Source organism: the organism of the source record quoted next, unplaced genomic scaffold, assembly GCF_019419815.1.
Source record: "Pyrus x bretschneideri cultivar Hongxiangsu unplaced genomic scaffold, Pyrus_bretschneideri_v1 Contig19, whole genome shotgun sequence".
In the NCBI taxonomy this organism is placed as follows: domain Eukaryota; kingdom Viridiplantae; phylum Streptophyta; class Magnoliopsida; order Rosales; family Rosaceae; genus Pyrus; species Pyrus x bretschneideri.
In genome coordinates, this window is record NW_025999490.1 from 4482493 (window position 1) to 4494910 (window position 12418).

Consider the following 12418-nt stretch of genomic DNA (forward strand, 5'->3'; position numbering starts at 1 on the left):
TTCACGTGTAACGATATATAATTAGCTTGAAATATCACTACATTAACAATTCAAACTATACGGATGTTCTCTCAATAGACTTATCAAGCGAGTTACACACCGACAACAACTTTATCACGCAACAATATTTAAATGCCGCCACTATGACATTCCAAGTGCGAAGGAAGCCTCCCAATACTCAAATAGGGTTTTTTAAGTTGGGTAAAAACCACCGTAAATCTCAAAACTAGAGAGAATGGTCAAAGCATTTAAACCTGGAACAGAGTCGCAGGCTCCACACAGCACAGGTACAATTGCAGAACAATTTCACGGAAATTCGTTCACAAAAGTGAAGTAGGAGGTTGCTACAAGTGGTTGCTCATACAAATCACCTGAGTGATTTCACGCGAAAAATCACAATCATTAAACAGTTATACATCACTTTCACCGAGGTCTCTCAATGCAGAGATTGCAGAGGAAGGAGGGCAAGTTACTGCTTAAGCTTACAACATGATAATTCTGGTGGTTAAAAAATATACAGTACGGAACAATTTAACCCCCCCCTCGTAACTTTTACCCTTCTCTGAAGTAATTCCTCTTCAACTTCTTCCCCTCCCCTGCTCTCTGAAGACCAAAACCCTAGAGGAGGGTGAAAATGATATTTGGGAAGTCGGATTTTAGGAAGCTTCAAAAACTGGAAAAATAAAGCTTAACATATAAACTTCCCCCATATCTCATTGCTTTTTCACAACGAAACCATATGGACTTCTTTCTTACTTTTCAAGCTACGCTTCCATGATCTGAGACGTCTTCGTAGTAATATGGGGTCAATTTACCCTCCTTTTTAGCAGCCTGGGGATGTTTCTCTGTGCCAACTTCTTGCAACAACTTCACTACTCGTCTCATTGATGGACGATTAATCGGGAGAGGGCTGGTGCAGAGGAGGCCAATGTTGAGGACCTTGCATACTTCTTCCTTGTAACAAGACTCAAGTTTTGGGTCAACCACATTGTCTACTCCTTTCTGATCCAATGTGGTGCAGACCCACTTCACCAAGTCCTTTTCTCCAAACTCTGGATCGACTGGGAGCCTCCCGGTCACCAGCTCCAGAATAACCACACCGAAACTGTATATATCGCTCTTCTCATTCACTCTGAGAGTGTACGCATATTCTGCAACAAGATTACATTTACAGGATTAGAATAGCAGGGTAAAAATTTAACTAATGTGAGTTGATATTGTGAAATTTCAGTGTCAAAAGCTGTACTTTCCACAAGAACATCAACATACAAGACAAATTCAACTCAACTTAAACAGCGATTTGAACAAAAATTTGGTTGGTGAGAAACTTTCTGACTAACCTGGAGCAATGTAACCACAAGAACCTGCAATGATGGACATGGATTTAAGCCCTTTCCCAGTTACATCAACCTCCTTGGCTACTCCAAAATCCGCCACTCGCGCTCCAAAATCCCCGTCCAATAATATGTTGTTTGATTTCACATCTCTATGAACAATCGGAGGAACACAATCATGGTGCAGATAAGAAAGCCCCTCCGCTGCATCTAGAGCTATCTTAAACCTTGTAGGCCAATCCAGCAACCCTCCTTTGCTGCTATGCAACAAATCACCGAGACTACCATTTTGCATATACTCATAAACCAAGAGCTTGCAGTCCCTAGCAGTGCAACAGCACCAGAGCTTCACAATGTTCTTGTGCCTAATCTTCCCCAGAGTGTCTACCTCCGCCTCAAAGCCATCGTCTCGCACCCAAACCTTCTCAACATCTTCTACTTCACACTCCTTTACTTTCCCTCTCCATAGCTTCTTTACTGCAACAACCTCTCCACTGCTCAGCACAACCTTGTACACCTTCCCCGACGCCCCGCTACCAATCACATTATCTTCATCAAGGCAATCCAAGATCTCATACTCACTAAAACCCAGTTTGTGAAACGACATCAGCGTCCATTTCGATTTGTCTATTGTTCGCTTCACCTTCTTGAAGTTCTTGTACTTAAAGTAAAACCAAACCACGCCCACAACAAATACTAAACCAGATAGAATGAACATGCACCTAAGCAACCATACGTACCCCTGACGTTTAACCTCGGCTCTGCTATCACACAACCCATCCAAATCTCCACAAAGACCAGGATTCCCCAGAAAGCTATTCCTATAAATTTCCTTAGCAAAAAGGGGAGGAAGCTCACCTGAGAGCCGATTGTAGGACAAATTAAAAACATTGAGCCTCATATTCTGCAACCCAAATGGGATTTTCCCGGAAAATCGATTCCCGGAAAGATCAAGGTAATTAAGGACGGACAAGTTCGCAATTCCATCTGGGATTTTCCCGGAAAGTTGGTTACTTGCCAGATTGAGCTCGTTTAGTTTCGTCCAAGATTGGATCCCAACTGGGAGCTCACCGGAGACTTCATTGCTGTGAAGGTCCAGAGTCCCCAGCTGCCCAAGTCTCACAATGCCCTCCGGCAACGGCCCACTGAACTTATTGTCACCACCGAAAAACTCCATAAGATTCTTCACCCACCCAATCTCCTCCGGTATCGGACCCGAAAACTTGTTCTTCGCTAGGATTAATAGCGAGAGGTTCGTGGCTCCGGCAATGCTCTTCGCTATCGGCCCAGAAAACTCATTCTCAGCGAGCTCCATTAAGTAAACGCGCGGCAGCCCCCAGAAGCCCACCGGAACTTCCCCACTTAACCTGTTGTGACCCAATCGGACCCGGGCCAAGCTCTGGCACTCGCCCAACCTTGCCGGGATCTCGCCGGAGAACTCATTGTGTAGCATTAGAATCTCTTCCATTTGTCCCTTCTCGCACAGACTCGCCGGAATGGTGCCCGTGAACTGGTTGCTCGACACATCAAACCACTTAAGCGGCGAGTTCTTGCCGAGATTTTGGGGCAGCTCGCCGGAGAGCTTGTTTCGGAAGAGCCTGACCTCGTACAAGTTGGGCGAGTTCGCAATGCTCGCCGGCACGCTCCCCTCTAAGTTGTTCTCGTAAAGGTTGAGGCTTTCGAGCGGCAACCGGCAGAGCTCGTCCGGAATCTGCCCGCTCAGCTGGTTCATGGACGCGTCGAGAAGTCTCAGCCGGGTCAATTTCGACATTCCAGGCGGCAGCTCGCCGGTTAATGAGTTGTTGTAGAGCTCAATCTGGACGACGCTGATCAGCTCGCTGAGCGACGGCGGAATCCGGCCGGTTAAGCCGTTGATGGCGAGGTCCAAATCCTTGAGGTTTTTGAGTCGACCTAGCGAGTCGGGAATCTCGCCGACTAGGTTGCACTCGGTGAGCCAGAGGACCTCGAGGTTCGTCAAATTGCCGAGTTCCGCGGGGATCCGACCCGGGTGAAACGGGTTGTAGGAGAGGTTGAGCATTTTCAGGGTGGAGATGTTGCCGAGAAAGGGCGGGATGGTGTTTTCGATGAGATTGTAGACGAGAGAGATGACCTCGAGTTTCTGGAAGCGGCCGAAGGAGTCGGGAATTGCTCCGGAGAAATTGTTTCCGCTGAGGTCAAGGTATTTGAGGTTGGGTAGGTCGGGGAGGGTGGCGGGGAGGGCGCCGGTGAGGAGGTTCTGGGCGAGGTCGAGGTGCTCGAGAGTTTGGCACGTGGAGAGGGAGGGAGGGAGGGTGGAGTTGATGGAGTTGTTGTAGAGGGAGAGATGGGTGAGGTTGGGGAGGCGGCAGAGGACTGTGGGGAAAGGGCCGGCGAGGTTGGCGCTGGGCAGGTCGAGGGAGCGGACGACGGGGTAGGAGGACGAGGCGTCGTCGCATGAGACGCCAAGCCAATTGCAGGGGGTGGAGTCGGCATCGTTCCAGGAGGAGAGGGCGGAGTCGGGGTCGTCCAGGGAGAGCTTGAAGTGTTGGAGGTAGAGGCCTTCTTGGTTGAGGGAGAGGGTGGTGGGGAGTGGCGGCAGCAGGAGGAGGAGGGGGAGGAAGAGAAGCATCGTCGTTCGTGTTGTGATTTTGCTTCTAGAAGGGGGGGTGAGGTGAGGAGTGTTCTTGGGGTGAATAATATTTGGAGGGTGTTGATATATACTTGAGGTTTTTAGTGAAAGAGTGGGAAGGAGGGAAAAGTAATTGACTGTGTTGGGAACTTGCTAGAAAAATTATGAGTGCAATTTTATTTTGTTTTCATTGTCTATGAAGGCATTTCAACATAACGGAAACGCTAGGAAGATTATGTTTTTAGATATATTTTATAATTTTATGATGCAAAGGTTGATCGTTGAAATATTTTTTTTATATTATTATAAAAAAACTTAACTATCAACCAGTACATTATATAATTTACAAAATATAATTTCAGTATATAACTTCTCTAACATCATCCTCGATAAAAAATTAAATAAACTAAAGTGGTTTGTAGACATTTCAACAAAAATTTCACATAGATAAGTAGTGTTTGGAAATAATCTTACCCAACCTCATTGCAGTGGTTTACATATTTAATTTTTAATTTTTTTTTCTATGTTAGTGTAATTTAATAAATTAAACACAATATATATTTAATATAATCATCAATTGACGGTTAAAATTATTTATAGAAATATATGTATTTAATATAAAATCAATATCTAACCTGTCAAATGATATTTGTGCCAAATACGTATAAGCATTTAAGTAAGTTCTTAACCTAGAATTATATAATATTGCCTTGCAAATAATGAAAATTTTCACAAAACAAAACACACGAGTAATTATTTACTCAAAAATGAAAACATGACTGTAATCGTCCTCTAATAGATTATGTTACGTGACTGTAAATTTTACTTAGCAACAAGTTACATACCAAATGCGCAGTAAAAGAAATTTTAATATTATATCATAACTTTATTCAAGTAATTCATAGAAATACATTATCTATTTCAAAACAGATATTTTAAGTACTTTAATTTTCATCCGTTAATTATTCAAACAATAACGACGACAAGGTTGAATGGTCAAATGACAGGAAATGTGGAGGTGAATAGGTGGACCGACCGCGTCAGTATCATCGATTGACGGTTGCGATGGGGACTGAGAAGGGCGGTGCAAAACAGCCGAACCAGGAGGAAGAGCTGGCGTTGCAGGGTGGGCTGCGATTAATCGTGCTTAATTACCAGAATAAGACAGTTACGAGTCAGATCAGTTTCTGTGTGACTCTTGAGTGGAAGCTGAAATGCAAGATTAGCGTGACCAAATGCGTGAGTCACGCTTGGCAAGTGAGATTGTAGTCTGACTGTTACGGTGGAACCAGCGACCGTGGCGGGCGGAGGCTGAGCTAGCTTTGGCAGTTTTAGGTCGAGGAAGGGAAAAACTTTTAAGAAGGCAATGGTCAATTGGCAGTCTCCGGTTTATGGGAGAACCAAAAACAAGATAAGCCAACCCGCTTACAGATTGTACATGATTTTATCAAAAATAGGACAAGCCAACCCACGAGCAAAAAATAAGTGTAGTGAAGACGAAAATATCTCGTTGGAAGTGTAGACACGTGAGAAATGGTAGGATTAAGAGTGAAGATATTCAAGATAAAGTAGAAGTAGCCGTATTTGAAGATAAGATAAAAAAAAATCGGTTAAGGTGGTTTGGACACGTAAATAAAAAACCTACAGATGTTTTTGATAAAAAATGTGTCTATGAGATGGAATGTTTGGGCAAAAGGAATACAGGGAGACTTAAGAAGACTTGGAAAAAAAACTTTAAGGAAAGATTTTAAAGCCAAAAAGAAACTTAACACAAAACTAAACGCAATGATTCTCTAAAATAACTAAAAACACACCAATTTATACTCGCCATGAAGATTGCAATAAAACACAAGTTTTGATAAATACTTACTAGGTTTATTGAAGAACAACAGTCATGGATGCATATAGCTAACCAAAAACAATAAATTAAATTAAACATCACCATTTAAGAAAACTTATTAAAGTTCATATTTATAATGGAGAAGTAAATAACAAAACCTTTAAACAATTAATGAAGTTAGTGGAGTCTTTTTAGTTTGCAATTAGTAGAAAATACTTGAAAATCTCTTCCAACATAAATATTCTTTATTTTACTTACACGAATCGATTGGTGTGACTCATGTACAATGGGATAAGGTCGTAAATCTGCCAAAAATTGTAATGTACGCATCAAGCCATCAGATCAATTTGACGCCCGAGATTCGCTAATGATTTTGATCAGAGGACCCCGAAGTGATTTTTTATGTTGATCCAGTGAGTTGTAAGTTTTCAACAGGTAAACGAGGGAACTTTCAAACTTCAAATTCTTGGGGTGTGAGTTTTGCAACATAACCCTTGTTTTAAGCTTATTTGACGACTTAGTATGTGCATTGTGCAACTTGTGATTGATTGTGCTATACAAGGTATACCGGCTTATTTGAAAGTACATTTAAAATGATCGAGAGTATTTTAAAACAGAAAAAAAAAAAAAAAACAAAAAGTAAAAGAAAGAGAGAGAGGGAAAAAAAAAAGGGGTGAGTTCAAGTACATGTTTGTATAAATATAGTTTTTTCATGTGATAACTAGTGGTGTTGAACGGGAGAAAAATTTGTACGATGATTACATGATTAAAATAACTCTCATATTAAATGAGACAAAAAATATATGAAGTCTTATGCTTTTGTGTAAAAATAACTTATTGTTGAGTTATAGTCTTAGACTTGGCATAGAACTCAGTTAATCAAATTAGTAATCTAATCATACGAATGATGTGGTCTAGATGACGTGTACACAATGCTCCTAAATTATCCAAAATAAGCTTATAAATTCACACTTCGTGCATTTTTTATCGCTAGGAGGACATATTAATATATTATGGTATATTGCATAAGGTTAGTGACATGCAGACATTATCACAATATTGAGCGAATGAAATTCCCACTGGACTAGCAAAACTGGATAGTGTAAACCAGATGTGTCTGTTTTATTACCAAAGAAAGTCCAAATCGGGGCAGTGAAAGCTGCCACATTGTTCCAATATTTTCCTTTTGTCGACAATTTCTTCTGTTTGTTACGAATCCCCACCAATTTTCTTGGCATTCGATCTGCATTCACTGTCATTTTCTCTTGCCCAAAAATGGGTAGGTTCTAGGCCACAAAGCCCCATGCCCGACACCAGCCATGGTAAATTGGACATGTTCTTGTTTACGTCCTTGGGGTGTCTTACACGTGGCTTTTGTTCATTTGCTGTCATACTAGGACATGCATGTTAACCCATGCACGCTTGAATCCCTCCTTCCTGCAAATTTGACTAGTGCCACACAGTTTGTCGAGCATAATGCACTTTCGTTAAATTTTGTGTATCTGGCATGCATACAGTAATCTTTTATTGTTTCTGAGTAGTAATGTTAGGGTTAATTTAGTAGAGTTAGAGTTAATCGCTCACGCACGGATTGGTTCTGAGCATCGATACATTTAGGGTTCCATATCAAACGTTGACGCTAGGTTCAGACCATGCATGGGTGGGTGACCCTGGCCGTAGCACCACATCTCTAGCAACGAATACATGTGGAGCTTGCACTCCATTATCGTTCCATGATGTGTGCATATATAGCATCTTTCAAATTAACATAACGGGTTGTCAACACACAAATTTACATAATTATAAAATATCAATTCGTGTTTGTAGCTTAATAACATAATATATCAAAATAACACATGAATTGTCCTTATGTTTGAGAATGAATTTCACATTTATGATGGTACTTCAATTTTCTTCATGGTGTCAGAGTATGGTTGTCCCACATGAGAAGTCCAACGATCACACGTACTCCACGTCACCCCGTTGTATTGTCTACGTATTAAGCTTAAAAATTCGTCACACGTGATTGAGCGTGTTGATAATGAATCGCAGGTTAATGGAATGAGGGACTTTGCATGGATTTATAAGTAAGTAAGTTCGCAATTCCGCATATTGTCTATTAGTTTCATAGTGAAACCTCAATTTTCTTCATTTTAGCCTCTCAAGCTTTCTCAAAAATGATTGTAATTGGACAATGTAGAAGTTGTCTTCCCCTAAATAAGCTTATTATTTTCAAAATCATTGCTTTTGCCCTAAATCACCTTCATTTTTTCTCAAAATAATTTCTTAAAGTAGAGAAAGCTTCATGGAGAGGCATGCATAGTAGTCTAGTAGATGTCAGACATGTAGATATGGAGAACGCAATGTCGTTATTTTGCTGGCCTGTCCGGATACGTAATCAGGTGTACTTGTACATGCATGCATTGCATAAGTTGTTGGATTTACATTAAGGTTCCACCAGCTCCATTTGTAGCTGCCTTAATTGTATGTGTTTATGTCGACAGTTACATTCTGAAATTCAAAGTGCCGATCTCTGGAAAATAAAAATTCAAAGTTTAAAGGTTGGCGAAAATTAAAAGAAATTATAAAACGCTGAGCCTACTTCGTCATTTGTTTGGTGGTAGAGTGTAGGAATTGGCAGCACATTTATAAACCAAAAATCAGAGACAATATGAAACTAAAACGAATATTTTATTAATCGAAAACATAGAAATATTGTAATATTTTATTAATCAAAACCATAAACACATTGTAGAAACAGGCTACATAACTCAAAGATATTACATCTTGACAAACTTATTATTTTACAAAATTCAAAGCATTATATTCATCGAGAAAATTAAAACAAACTCTAACAGCCGAAAAGTTATAAACTTACGGGCAACGAATCATAATCTTTTCCCACAAGAAACTAATAAAATAAAATAACTTTCGAACAATATGATGTACATATTTTACTTGAATTTTTAATCTTCATTTTTTGCTCATAAATCACATATTAAATTAATAAAAACTCATAACAATTTTGTCTGATGGTGATGTATTGCCTCGAAGCCGCGAAGGGGACTTGAAATCCCCAAGAATCTTTTTGGGACTTTGAGTAGACTTCGAAAGAATACTGATTGGAAGTGTGAAACCAGAGGCACGTGCTGAACATTTTCCAAGTTGGCTGCTGGGAAGCATACAAGGATAGCATCCTATCTTATCCTTTCCAAGTCAAAATTTGATTCGTGGACAGCATCAACATGCATAAATTGTAAATTAATAGGTACCCTTTTAATGCTTTTATGTTTAACAATTAACATATGAAGTTTGTAATTAACATTAATTAGCAAAAATTGCATAGATACTCCATAGAACGTCGCTTTAATCATAAACTATATAGCCAAGAGCCTATAATAGCGTGAATTTGTAATTAAATAATGTATTAAAATGAATAATTGTACGAGGAGGTTGATCTTGAAGGTCTTGAACTTAGATTCACATGGTACACCCTTCTGATCATGGATAGGTAGCAAATAACATTTGATATGAAAAGTTCTAGGATCATAAGTACATCGTTGACATTATAGATCAAGCATAAAATGCAAAAAACTCAAATTGACACATATTTTGAATTCACATTAATTTGATAATTGGCAAAATTAATTAATGAATTTACAAACTTCAAGTTTTCCTGAGTACTATATGTACCATTGAAGAAAATTTCGTACGACTGAGATTTGATAATGCATGAAACATCAACACATAGAGAGTTCTCCTTCCCCTTTTTTTCTTGTGGTTTTTCTCACTTTTCGAGTAAATAATAAATATACAGTGGAGATAATTTTTAATGTCAGAAACAAGTATGATGACTGCTCTCTGATGGTAGTGGCATCGGCATCACAACATTTGAATATCACCATAAATTGTACCTCTAACTTATCAACTTTTGTTTAATTTTGCATTAACGAATGCCACCTAACGTATGTTGTAACATTAAGCATGGACCACCCACTCTAATTTAATTGTGATTAAATTGGCATCTGCTTCAACTTCAATTTCGTTTGCTCGATCAACGTCAGACACTCAGAGTGATAGACACAATGCTTAACTTATCTATGTCCCCGATGCAAATGTTTTGAAGTCTTCCAAGTTACTACATACAAGAACAAGTACTACATAATATTTTCTTAATAAAAATATATTTAGCTAGATCGTGAATAAGTACTCATATACAATTAATAATCAATTCCATTAACAATCTCAATAGTATAGTAAAATAAAGAGTTTAGATTCACAGTATGATAATATAATACACATAATGCAGGACATGTTAGTTGAAGCACGAAGCACAACATACAATTTGAGTTGTGTTAGGATGGCCGCCTACATGGTGCATGAAGATATCAACCGTTGAAAGTAAATCTCACGACCCATCGACGACTTACCGTGCATGCACAGAGGGGAATGCCCTAGCATTCCACCAACAGTACGAGGGGGAACATCAACAGTTAATTTATTAGGTAAAGACAGTTGTATATCATTTTTTTTTGTGGGGGGGGGGGGGGGGGGTGGTAGGTGTGTGTGTTGATTTGAATGTCACCCGCGTGAAAAGAGGAGTCAAGTGCCCATGAGCACCCAGGTATATACGCGTGATTCAGACAAAGGCCAAATCAACTTGAAAGCTTTGCTAAGAATTCAGCCTAGTAAAACCGAAACTTTACGTCCTTTTTTACCAAATTCTGATAACGTTTGCATGAGGCTGGCCTTACATGTCATTCGCTGTTGGCAAAAGCTATATTTGCAGAATTATTGCTGTTAGTTTGTTTACAAGATACGCATAGGCTTATGATTCACATCGTGGAAACTAAAGAGTAACTTTTTATTTAAGTAGGATTGAAGTTTTGTTTGGAAATTATTTAAAATGTGTTGACTTAAACTATTTTTGACTTAATTGTAGTTTTTGTACTTCTTGATGGACAATATATAGTACTTTGAACGTTCCACTATTTGAGGGTGCTCCTTTATATATAGAAATTATAAAATGCTATTACTACGTTAAGTTATAGTACTAAAGAAAAAATTAAAATTTTGAAAGATGCCGTTAGTTGAACAAAAATGGCCTAATTTACCAGGACAATACAATATGATTTGAGTAGAATTCAAAGTTCAAGTGGCATTAAAGTTTTTTTTTGAACTTTCTGAAACACTTCTTAAGCTATAATTGCAGGCTTGATGTGACTTTAGTGCTTGATCGACCTTGCTAATTAGTCTCAGTATAAATTAAAATGTCCCCCTTCTGTACAGTTTGTAACATTCCTCTCTTCAATTAACAATATTTCTTTGAAAAATTAAATTAACAATATTTTCTTGGTGGCCTGCTAATAGAAGTTCTATCACCAATTCTCTGGCTAAAAAACGGTGGTCCAACTACAAAAAAACAAACGGTTGGCAGTCAATAATTTTGATTTGATTAAACTTAGATTTTTGGTCTAAAAGAAAAAATCAACAAGCCATGGTCCAACTAAATGATGATTTATTGCCCCTTATTGTACTAAAATTAAGGAAAATAATTCATACCCAGAAACCCAAAAATGCAGAAAAAAATAGGTAGTGCTTAACCTTTTCCCACTCCAAACTCCGAAGCAGCAGACTCATTCTGACCTTGAAAAGAAAGGAGAGAAAAGGAGGAACCCTAATGCTATATAAGGTCATCTCCAACCGAAAAATGCTCAGATGACTTATTTTAGCTCTCTGGTTTTCCAATAAATTAATACTTTAATGAATAGTGCATGATCATATTTCTTACCATCTTCAACCGATGGACCATAGGCCAAATATAGCCATGTGAAAAAAAATCATCTCCAACCAAGAGCCAAAGGGTCATAAGGTCAAACATAATTTATTATTTTAATTGAACTATTATGGTTATTTAAATTAAATTACCTCAATAATTTTATGTTATGGATTGTCAATAATTTTCATGTTATTAAATGTTTTTAAAAATGTTGTTTAAGTTTCATGTTGTTAAATTTTTTTTGTTGTTGTTTAATGTTACTTAATGTTATTTAATGTTGTTTAATATTTTTGAATGTTGTTTCATGTTACTTAATGTTGTTTAATGACTTAGGAAGTTATAGGGAAAAAAAAAATTAATTTGTAAAAAAAAAAAAAAAAAAAGAAAAGAAAAAATCAAATATGGTATCATCAAGTGGCCCCACTCGGCCCCGACCGGCTGGCTGCTTTGGGCCAGCCGGTTGGCCCTTTTTTTGTCCAGTGAGGCCCACAAACCCTTTGCCCTGACTCTTGGTTGAAGACGATTTTCAGCCCTCTGAACCCTTCGGTTGGAGATGGCCTAAGCTTTCTAACTCAGTCATATAAACCTTTTCTAACTCACCTTGAGTAATTTGGTGAATCCGACACATAGTTATATATCTCACTATTCTACATATATTATAACCAATATATTTATTTATTTATATATATTAGAAGTGAAACATAAAAATTATGTCAATATTCTCTACTCTTGTTTAACATGTAAAACACTAAAGGACGTATTCAATTGAGATTTTAAGGGATTTTAGTGAATTTATAAATCAATAAATTTTGATGGAGTTTATACAATTGATTTCTAGAAATTCTATATAAATTTAT

The 12418-nt window shown here is 38.2% G+C and overlaps 1 protein-coding gene across 1 annotated transcript; it reads right to left on the reverse strand.

Annotated features, from left to right (window-relative positions):
- Positions 1–293: 293 nt before the first annotated feature.
- Positions 294–4001, reverse strand: LOC103936205 (receptor-like protein kinase HSL1). Its single transcript, XM_048582310.1, has 2 exons — positions 1341–4001; positions 294–1151 (listed from the first exon to the last, which is right to left on the reverse strand). Exons 1-2 carry the CDS (start codon positions 3940–3942, stop codon positions 760–762), a joined length of 2994 nt encoding a protein of 997 aa, XP_048438267.1. The 5' UTR covers positions 3943–4001; the 3' UTR covers positions 294–759.
- Between the last annotated feature and the right edge of the window lie 8417 nt (positions 4002–12418).